General features: G+C 35.7%; 1 protein-coding gene across 1 annotated transcript; it reads right to left on the reverse strand.

Annotated features, from left to right (window-relative positions):
• Positions 1-5,226: 5,226 nt before the first annotated feature.
• On the reverse strand, positions 5,227-10,406 carry LOC149416892 (pickpocket protein 11-like). Its single transcript, XM_089641341.1, has 6 exons — positions 10,273-10,406; positions 9,116-9,248; positions 6,479-6,671; positions 6,175-6,337; positions 5,616-5,716; positions 5,227-5,351 (listed from the first exon to the last, which is right to left on the reverse strand). The coding sequence occupies exons 1-6, from the start codon at positions 10,404-10,406 to the stop codon at positions 5,227-5,229; spliced, it is 849 nt and encodes a 282-aa protein (XP_089497467.1).
• Positions 10,407-12,119: the final 1,713 nt, after the last annotated feature.

Here is a 12,119-nt window from a genome sequence, read left to right on the forward strand (position 1 = left end):
CCCCCATGAATTTTTTTATTTTCTGGGGACAATTTTTTTTTTCTGAAATTCTCTAGTCACCCACCAGGGGGGCCCCACGAAATTTTTATTTTCACGTAAAAACATCAATTTTAAATATGTCCCACCTAACAGCAAATTCGGCTACTTTACGCTACCTTATGTATGAGAAACGGCGATATTAGGTCAAGATCCGTTGGCAACACTGAATTACTAAACGGAAATTTCCGAACGTTTGCGTCGGCACAAACAAAGTGTATGCAAGAGCTGCGTTCCACATGACGTCATTAGGTTTTTTCCATTCGGTTTCTCTGAACGCGCCGGTTCGCATTCGGAACGTGCGTAAGGAATTTGTTCCGTTCGGAACTAAAACGAACGTGTGCGGCAGTCAATGTATTTTCTACTGATTCCGTACATTCGGATGTCCGAATACGGAAAACGAATTCGGAAATCGAATCCGGAAAACGTATGTATGCAGCCAGCCTAATCTTCTGAAATCTTGAAAAATACTAACATGATATCCATCCAACAATATTATGCAACAAATGGGAATTACGCTGATCTCTGATTCACCTATTGCCAATGTTTTCATTCGAGAATTTTTTACTGCTTTAGACAAAAATGGCTGGATAGCCTGATACATATATCTACTGTTATACTCCCCTAAAATTAGGGAATATTGTGAAGCTGGAGAATTTTCTGCTGCTTTAGAGAAAAATGCCTGGATAGCTTGATACATATGCCGACTGTTACCCTCCTCAAAATAGGGAATTTTGTGAAGGTGGTCTTCTTTGCCACCTGGTAAAAGGAAGGAGATAGGTCAGGTAAGGAAGATGGAGATCAAGAAGTTCAAATTGATTTATTCCACATTTTACAACAGAGCCCTGTCCGAAACAACGTTGCATCAATCAAAACTTAACAGTGAAGAGTAAATGTTATTGATGGAATTCTTATTTATTTGCCTTTCTTCACCATATTTCATTTGGAACTCTTAAGGACTGTAATATAAAATGCGATGAAACATAACTGGTTTCTTTTTTTTCATCTTTTTCTATCCGAGAATATTTTTGGATACAACATATTCCTGCTGTGTCTCCGGGGTTCTCAAAAACATTCTAAAATAAAACTCTGGCTTCAACAAAATGGGCTCCGATATCTCAATTAGCAGGCTGTTCGAATAGTGTGAACCCCGGCCTGGAGGTTCCTACCTTATTTATAATACACTCTGTCTCCATAATACTCAACTGCTAACGCCATCTATTGGTAACCTAATAGACTACTACAAGTGCCATCTATGGATGAGCTCTTAAAATAATATCAAGCACACTCTAATTCTATGCAAGGTCTTAGTAAGAAAAAATATATGTGTAACTCGTCTGAAGTATAGGGAGAAACTCAATAAAATTGAAAGATACTGTTGATTTTTACTGTATTATCAAAGTAATTTATAAACTTCGCATGGATAAAACTGGATATTTTGCCACTAGCTTTCATCGTAATTCTGCATCCACTACAGTTCTTTATTACAATAATTTTGAGCAATTAGTAAATAATGCTGAAAGCAGGTATTAGAAATGATCGAATTTTAAATTTTACTTGAGAACATTTTTTTTTTCTCTAGTATTAGCCTAAATAATTTTGTTAATTGAAAATTTTTACATCTTCCAACCTTATTTCATTTAGGTTGTCATTATTTATAAAGTTGCAATATTTTTTTTTACTTATCAATAATCAATTGAATAATGATATTTTTGTTTTTTAGGGAAACGAAAGATTGAATAAATGAAACGAAATGTGCGCTTTTTATTATCATTCTTTGTGAGTTAGAAAGTATGCAAGTCTTCTCAGTAATTTCTCATTTTAATAAGATTGGTTGTGTAAGATACAGGAAAATACTGCCAAACTAAATCAGAAATAAGTAAAAAAAGAACTGTTTGACCCACTTATACTTTTACCTTCATCGAAGAAAAAGTTTTTCGCAACGTAAGTAATATTATGGTCAAAATAAAATCTCATCAACATAAATAAACTTCAGGTAAGTTTTTTAATAATAAACTAAATATAATAAATAAACTTGTTCGATATTTAGGTAATTCCACTGAAAAAATTTTCTCTAGAATTAAATAATCCCTTTCGAGTTAAGAAACAGAAAAAATTATCATGTGCTCAAGAAAGAATTTCGGCATTTTAAAATATTTGATATCGGGCGCAGGAAACAAAACATTAATGTTTATTTTTCGGAATAACTTTATTGAGTAAAACCTCAAATTGTAATATTTAATTATTAATAAAACAATATGTAATTATTTAATTATTAATAAAACATTAATTATTAACATTAATTTGCACGTAGCGGTTATTATTCATTTTATAATAATACATCAATGATTTTATAGGTCTCTGTCAAAATACGTATGATTTGTATCCACGGAAACATAAAAACCGTTCGCGTCGGTACATGACCGAATAATATATGCCCAAAAGAATGAATGTAAATCCTACAGAAATAGCGAAGAAAAAAATCAACAAATTTTTTTACCTTATTTTTAAATGTTTGACTGATAATTAAACCTTCCTTTCCAGGAAGTGGAGTCCACAACTCTAACAATCTCTCCAAATGTCGATCGGGTAGGACCAACATATATTTAGTATATTTGCTGTAATCTCATCCGCCTTCAGAGAAATGTGTATACATCCGCGTGTATGCGCGTGGTTGCCACCAAAAGTTGAAATAATGCATTGTCATCGACAACGAGTCTATTTACCGAGTTTTAGCTCGATCGAATTAATTAATTCATTCATTCATTACGGAAAACAAAATTTTAATTCAAAAAGATGTATATTACCTGTATAAGTTTTCAATTTAGTGCACCTGACACGATTTTTAATTAGAACATATTAAGCAATTAGTTACGCATTGAGAAAAAACCCTCATTAGTTTTACGGTCAAACACCTTTCTGCCCTTTGATAATATAATTAGTAAAATTAATACGTTTATGTTACTACGTGCTCTAAACAGACAATTTGTCCATGTGACTCATGGACCTAAAACTAAGCAATACACGATACAATTAGTAGAAATTGTAAGGGTTATTTTTTTTAAATTATGTGTGTAATCTATATCGACTGGTGGTCGACGTTAAGGATGATATTTTTTTTTACTTTACATATTTTAAAACATTATTTGAAAATGTGGGCCACACTGGGTTCTTTACCCGAGGCGCCCATTTTACAATTCAATAATGTTTAATAAAAAATAATATGAAGTAATAAATTTTAAAATAATAATAGTAATAAAACTGCGATGAAATAAAATAAAATACAACAATAAAGGCGATAGCGAAAAAAAATAGACAAATATTATGAAGTATGGTTGAATATAATGATTTGTGTATTGTGTGTTACGTAAATATGTTATATTATTTTAATCCACCTTTTAATTTTGTACCTGAAATTTTTTTGTTTCATTTATTTTTCGTACAGAGTGAAAGATTGTTGAATGCTTTTATTGCACGGTATTTGTGGTGTCTTTGTGGAGTTTTTATCTTATTTTATGTTGTATATATAGTACGTCAAACATGTTGTATATATAGTACGTCAAACATGTTGTATATATAGTACGTCAAACATGTTGTATATATAGTACGTCAAACATGTTGTATATATAGTACGTCAAACATGTTGTATATATAGTACGTCAAACATGTTGTATATATAGTACGTCAAACATGTTGTATATATAGTACGTCAAACATGTTGTATATATAGTACGTCAAACATGTTGTATATATAGTACGTCAAACATGTTGTATATATAGTACGTCAAACATGTTGTATATATAGTACGTCAAACATGTTGTATATATAGTACGTCAAACATGTTGCGCATTTTTCCTGTTTTAGTCATTCTTTTTATTATAACCTTTTTTTTTATTACTACCTTTAATATGGTTTTCTGTGCGATTTCTGAATGGCCGATAGCTAGTTTGTTAATCTTCCCCGAACAAAGATCCCATATTATATAATGGATTGACAAAGCGCACAATATATTGTTTGATTTATTTTTGTTGAATTGTATTGGAGGTATATAGCCTGTTGTAGGATTTTTTAAAGATATCCTAATCAGAGGCGGATTTGCAGTCTTGGCCGCCCTAGGCCCTAAGGCCCCAGACCATTTAGCCGCCCCTTTCTCAGTACCCATCATATTGACCAGGAGTATCCAAACTTTTCAGTAAGTTCCTAGGGTCAAAACCGTTTTAATTTTCCTGCCATTATCATTCATGGTTCATGGGGTGAGATTTGTCCAGGTCTTGGCGGCGGATACGTCTGCCCACCTGCTGCGTGGCGGGCCGGATCGAGAGAGACTGGGTGAGGGAGGCCTTTTGACCTTTCCAGCCGGACTATCTTGACCCATCGCCTTGCACCGCAGTTGGAGGGATGTATTCATACGTATGTCACTCCTGGACACACTTATCCCCAGATTCCTACCCACCCCTCATACATTTTCCTTTTCAGAACTTCCTATCCTTCCCTTCCTTAAAAAGACCTTTCACACAGCATCACCTAAGATGACATAGGTCGTGAGGGAAAATATTTTCCTCAAAGCCTCCTGTGTGGAATTAATGTAAAAAAATACGCTTGCTAAATTCGCTAGTTCAATTACTGTATAATTGTCGATTGTCGTGCGCTGTGTGCTGTGTGTGAACACGCTCTTGCATATCGCTATTTCGTACGTAGAATATTTAGGTACTTAGGAAGTAATTTCTTGTTATCATCTGTGACTTTTTTGTCACGATTGGCCGCCCCTAATATCTGGCTGCCCTAGGCCCGGGCCTACATAGGCCTAAGGGCAAATCCACCTCTGATCCTAATTATAATAAACTGAGATCAGAAAAGATAGTCAAAAGTAAGCGACCGCAGTACATCGACATCGAATTCACCTGTCATGTTCAACTGTCACTTTTCAGCCTTCAAATGTTTATCATAAAAATGTGTGTTCTCATAATATCTCCATAATTGCAGTCATTACGATTATGTTAATTGATGTTAATGATATGTTTACCCCTTTTGCCTCTTTAAAATCCACTTGTGATAAGTTGACAACCTAAACAACTCAAATTGTGGCCATTTCAAGATATATTTTTAAAATTCCTAAAATTGTTACATTTCATCTCATCTCAATTAAATTGTCGAGATATTTTCGATGGTCCAATAAGCCTCTCTTGATATTAGTCGGATACTTTTTTATTCTCCTGGTGAACCATAAACAGCCTGATAGAACAGTAGTAGACCAGCTCAACAACGCTTATCAAAGATAATCCTATAAAGAATGAGCATAATCCGCCGATATTTCCTGAAAAGACAAAGTTTCTGACATTATTTTTCAAAAACATCAACGAATTAATATTTGTATGTGTTAGCTAAGGACGAACAGTGGTTTTATAGATACCATCACGTGAATAGAACCGATCTTACTGAAAGCACCAAAGATTTTAGGTCCTTATCTCGGCAATTTAATCAGCAAACAAGCCCCCATCAACTCTTGAAAGAGAGTTCAGCAGAAGAAAAAAGAGAGATTGAAAGTATTCATTTCGTCTTTCTTTGTTCGTGTTCTTACCAACAATCTCCAGCCACGTGAATTTGACACCCATCTTGTAGAGTTCAGAATGCATATTTCCGTAGAATATGCGAAGTTCAGTGTAGTTTGTTGAATTAACTCTGCAAATTAAACGAACGTTCAATGATTAAAAAATGTCTCTCAGGTAATAATTATAACGTCAGGCAGAATTTACTACAATAGGAAACCTATGGGATGCTTTAACTCTAAGAGCCAGTTGTTTTTTAGGACTTGAAAAATAGGGCTCCTACCAAAAATAAACTTAAATTAAAAAGCAACTGAAATTCCGGACCTTCGAGCGTTGAAGTCAGCTAGTGCGACGGTTAACCGAGCCTCTTATACTCATACCCATCAGACTATCGGCAACCTCTCTATAATATATCCCTAGACACTCGCCTTCAGTTCTCAGACCTACCTATCCATTTCTAATCTTCTACCATGCAATCAATCCATCTTTTCCTCGGTTACCTACTTTGTCAAGATTTTCAAAGTTCTATAAGATAGATAATTTTCCACTCCTTTTTACACTGTTATATACTCCATACTAGTAAAAACTTACCTGTCGTTGAAGCCTTCTTGAAGTGGCATGCTAGACGCGTGGACGTCAAACTCAGTGCCCTCGCAGTCAGGAACACATTCAGGACAGTGGAAAGAGTTCCACAGTTCTTCCTCCAGCCCTTTTGTGTCCTCATCAGGAGATGGCGACAGGAAACGAAACTTCACTGTGAATCAAAGGTCAGGGATTACATTTTTTTAAATTATAAACCCATAAGCACAGCATCCTCGATAAATGACATACAGCCACTGAGGCTGAGGATAGGTAGGTACATTGTGCTGTAATACTTAATAAGGTAGGTACTCACGTCGATACGTGTAAAGACAGGGTACGTCGAACAACGAACAGCAAGGAATGTCTTCATCTTCCCAGGGCATGAAGTACGGAACGCAGTGACAGACCTCGATGATGGTTTTAACTTTGCAGTGCACGAGGCATTTGTTGAAACTGTAGGGGTATTTCAAGCCATTTGTCAGTTCATCTTCAAAACGACAGCCTCTCTGAAAATAGTTCGAATCGGTCGAAAATAGGAAAAAAGTGAAAGCGGTTGTATTTTCATAGATTAGTAGTTTCTTAGTTACAGCAGGCGCAGTAAGAGTAGTGCCATATATCGTTTGTATATCATCTTACCTACTAAGTGCCATTCACAGACCCAGGGCCGGCCGTGAGCCAAACGGCGCCTTGCGCCAGTAAAAACCTTAATGACGCTGTATGAGGTTTTAGAAATCATCAGCGATTGCTCCAATTGCGCCTTTACACCGAGCACGCGAAATAACATGAAAATTATCCATCGCTTTCGGGATATAGGCAAACGAGTAGACCTCCACACTATGGAGGCAAAGCCCGCTCCCTCCCGGTTATCGATGAGGAATCAACATAAACCAGGTGCAGCAAACTCAGTGTTTCCTCGTTCATATAATCCGTGTCTCTTCAAGACCCGCATTAATAAATCCCTTCCTACAGCCCCTACCTTAACCGGCCTCACAACGCTGCCCAACCGGGTGGTGCCAAAATCCCCCCGCCTTTACACTGTACAGACAGGGGCGCTCGTATGAGGTGTCACATAAAAAAATTAAAAAAAGAAGAAAGTCTGGTACCGATATAAAAATATCATAAAAATCGGAACCGGAATGGGAGCGATGTCGCGCATTACCCGCATTCTTGCTGCATCGATTTCATTCCGACCCGTGAGGGAGCGGGCTAAGATCTAATAGGGCAGCTGTACTAGTCTTGATAATAAACGCAGAAAAAAAACTCATTTACTTTTAATAATAAATAGATCAGGTTAAAAAAGCTATAGACATAAAATTTGATCTCACCTGTTCGACGGTAAATTGCCTAACCGCTGGAACACTATAACTTGTTTTTGCATTAATTTCAAGAACTACGGACATCCCAACCGAAGCAAATCTCTGCAGGACGACACCTGTGACATGATCGGGAAATGATTCAGCTGGATATATAAGAACCTAAAACAAAATTCTAGATTTTTACGACATCTAATCAAAAAAAAATTGATTCCAGCAATTCTAACCTAACACAAATCCGTCTTTCTTTGGATTTCCATGTATTATTGATTTATTTAATATTATAGAAACAAACAGTACATGCGTTACAGTGGTGAAACAATATACAGGAATTAGATATTTCATGTTGGGTACCTATGATATGTTTCCTTGTAATTCTGGTAAGTAGTATGTTCATTCCTTAAATACCAGGTGACGTGTGTAGTATATAGGTATGCGTGTAATGTATGTGTTAGTGTATGTTTGTATGTATATATGTAGGCGCATTGAACAGTTTATATTATTGACATGATGCCACGATTGAATTTGGGCAGTGAATCAGAAAAAATTTCAATGTTTGAGTTTAGACAAATATCATTTAGAGTATGAAGATCTGATGTTGCTATATTAAAATTATTTTCATTACCTGCGAGAATTGAAACATTTCAATTGCTTTGCTCGAGAAAGTTGACTACGAAGGAGTTACCCTTTTGAGTAGACATATTCCAAATTGAATCGCCATTTTGACTGGCGAACCCTTTCATATCCGACTGTGTAAATTGCTACGATGTCCAATCATATTTTGGTAGAAAGCAATCACTTTGTGGTTTAACATATTGAAATAAAACAATAACAACTTTGTTAAAACCACGAATTTATTTAATTTATTAAGACCAATCGGGTTCGCTAAACCTTTCGGTTTACTAGCATCATCAGGGTGCAAAATTAATCTTAAAAAAAACAGTGTGTGCTTATATACATCAATGTACTGAGTGAGACAAAATATAACATAAATTAAAGGAACAGAGAGAAAGATACATATATGTTCTGATATATATCTATCTCGTTCTTTCTGTCATCGTCTTTTTTTAAATTTTCACTGTTCCTTTATTCTATGTTATGTTTTGTCTCACACACTATGTTTTTTATTCATTTATTTTTGAACACTGATGATGCTTGTGTTAAGTTAAATTAAATAAATTCGTGGTTATGAATAAATTTAGTATTGTCTTAGTTCATTAATATTCATATTACAATAAATAATGTTTATATTTTCCCTGTGTATTTATTAACTTTGTAAAACTTTCTATCAAGAACTCAGTATGTATCGCAGGTGGGGCAAAAGTAAGGTCAAAATGTGAATTGGCTGCCATTTTGTTAGAAATGAAAATAATTGGGCTATGTTTTCACGGAATTTGAAATGCTTAATGGTTCGCGCGCATGGTGCAGGACGTCGAGGAAAGCGACGACAAAATTCACTCTGCGTTAAAACAACAGACCGGAAATTGGTCAAATAAGCAGTAACAATAATTCCACCTTCTTCGGTGTTTATCGCTCCACTGCTTATTGTCAACTAATTCTCTCTCTGTCTACAACAAAAATTTGACACCATTTGCAAAAAATATGGTCTATAAAATGATTATGTTACATTGCATTACATTGAACCCTTCAGCTGGGCGGGTGGTGTAAAAGTAGTCGTCAAGATGAGGGTCCAGTACAACTGTTATTCCATTTCCCTCTCCTATGGGAAGAGCTGCATTTTCATCATGATCAGCGTCCTCTCCATTGTCCCTTAAAATAATATTTCAAATATTATATTTACGCTTTCCCGGTTTGATGTGAAATGAATTCTAATTCGTGAGCTATATTTTACGCCAATGCGGTGCATTATTTTAATTGATTGCAAGCTTTCAATTGGCGTGCAGCGCCTGTTGTAAGCAAACATCATTACACATTTGCTTGTGCACGCTCGATATATGGTTCAAGGCGCAAGTGTAATACAATACAGTGGTATACTGCCGCGGTAATTAAAAACACAGTGTCTTCCTCGAGAGTCTCGAGGAAAAGTCTTCTGTTTTTAGTTACCGCGGCAGTATAGAGTTAGACCCGAAATTACTTTTTAACCGCCCTATCGAATCCATGGTTGCAAAAGCCTTCAAGGTACTTACTTGCCTTTGTACTAACTAACTAACGTGCAGAGATTTTTAAAAAGTAAAGACCATAAAATGCAGTACTTGCGTACGCATGCAGTTCTTTGGAGTATGCCTCTCAAGTCTGGAATCCCAGGTTCATATATACATATAGAAAGGATTGAGCGAGTGCAAAATCGTTTTCTACGATACCTTGATTTTCGGGGCTACCGTCCTCATCTGAAATATGAGGAGTCAGCCACATTTTTCAAGGTTACTGGAAAGTCGAAGAAATTCCGCAGATGTACTATTCTTACAATAAATAACCACCTTTATGATAGAATGCTCGGAACTACTTCAAAGAATTTAATTAAGAGTGCCCATCAGATAAACCATACAAACCACATAATAAACATCCCTCAATGCAACACTAGCTGAAGACAAAACACATTCACTCACCGCGATTCACACATTTTTAACACTGTGTCAGTGGTGAATTCTCACCTCACATTTTCAATAAATAACACAATACATATTACTCAATAATAGACTAGATCGACCCCCCCCCCCCCACACACAACAAGTTTTATTATACATCATAAAATATTATCAGTGTTAGTTTTCAAAAATAAAAATTGTTTTAGGAATGTACGGTAGTAGTTTTCTGAAGTTTGTAAAAAACTTACTCATCATTTTCTTCTTCTTCTTTATCTTCCTCGGTCATATCTTTGAAAGCGCAGCAGCGTCCTTCCGGCGTATCGAAGGAAACAAATAATTTATGACAATCGGCATCCTTCGTTTTCCACTTGCAGCTCACCATCATGTCCTCGCAAGATGGCGACAACTAAAAATATGTACATTTCATTTTGTATTTCCAAAAGTGAGCGATATCTCTCCGATAGTCCTCCGTACCAGCGACCAAATTCTTGCAAAAGTATTGATGTGCTATAAATCAATTGGCAATTTTGTTATCACGATTTAAATAATTTTTAATATCTATTTTATAATTCGGTAAATATCTTATACGCGGATATCTAAGCATGATAGAGCACCTCGTTTTCTAATGATGTTTTAATGTATCAAAAAAATATTAATACGTTACCGAAATTACATATCTAATTTTCTTTTATTTATAAATCAAAACTAAAAATTTCCTCTGAAATTATAATATAGAATGCTGTGTATAAACAGTGCAAAAAAAGCACCAGCCGAATCACGAATTATGGGAAAGGAACGCAGCAACATAGTAAGATTTGTAAGACGTACTTAAATACCTATACTATACTGAATAATAAACCGTATAATATTATGTGTAACTTTTTTTAATATTTCAAATAAAGCATTACACAGTTTGTCTAAAGAATTTTCACTATCACAGTTAAGTACCTACATATGATATTTATTTAATACCTCAGTCAACGGTAACCGCCTAGTCATAGTTAGCCATCTGGACAAAGTAAGACTTGCTTGAAGAATAAAGTGAATTCAGCAGATTTTCCAAAAACGCAAATCAGTCAACCATCTAGTCAAAGTAAAAGATAGCTTGAATAATACATTGCTTGCAGCAAATTTTCGAAACCGGTAACGGAACGTACAATTTACGTATGGATGAAACTCCAAATGGTCAAGTTAAAACAGTACTTCACTACGCTCAGTTAATCATTTAAATACAGCTTGGTGGCTAGGATAGGATTTTTTAATGGTATTTGCTAGCACGGTATGCTTTTTCTGCTGCTTCCAATTTTTTGCTTGCTTAGCTTAGAGGTTCACAGTTAGCCCCTGGTAAAGCGGATAAAGTCTCACAATTTACCATTTCCATTCGTCTCCGAGTATTGTACACTCCAGATTGGTCCATATCTAAGGAAAACAGCTCTTCCATGAAATTCAGAAACTCGCTTTGTTCCTCTATAATGTGGTCAATATTCCTTCCAAGATAGCGGATCTGGTTCAGAAAAGCGTCGGTTGTGGAGTTGCCTTCATTCCTGCAACATCGTGTAATCAATGGCGGACAGTGTACCCAATATAATATATAGTATAAACTTCCTGCACAGTAGGTACTTCGTAGATCACACAGTTCCTGGGAAGTACCCACAAAGTTTCTATAATGTGCAGTACATATACCGCCCTAGCGGAATAAGTCTGTGTCCCAAATTTCATGGGGTGGAGTATAGGACCTTTACAATTGACCGAAAACAACATATACTATATAGAAATTATTTATATATTTACATTGTATTATAATACACTAATGAGAAGTTTTCTGACAGTACCTCCTTCAACCCATCAAAAAGGGGGAAATAAATAAGATCATACTAAAAACTTTCAGTAGGTAGGTACTCACAGAATATCAGCATACTCCATTGCCTTCCTTCTGTTTATTTTGTTGTTATCACATATTGCAACTTCTGGGAAAGGAGTCTTGATTATCGGGTACTGGGAAGACTCCATAAAGACAATAGTTGGATGGGTAACAAACATAACGCATGTCTGGAAAACCGCATACAACATACCCACCAGCGATAGTGTGAGGACT

The sequence above is a fragment of the Hesperophylax consimilis genome, chromosome 16 (genome assembly GCF_061612785.1).
Source record: "Hesperophylax consimilis isolate HC1 chromosome 16, BYU_Hcon_1.0, whole genome shotgun sequence".
NCBI lineage: Eukaryota > Metazoa > Arthropoda > Insecta > Trichoptera > Limnephilidae > Hesperophylax > Hesperophylax consimilis.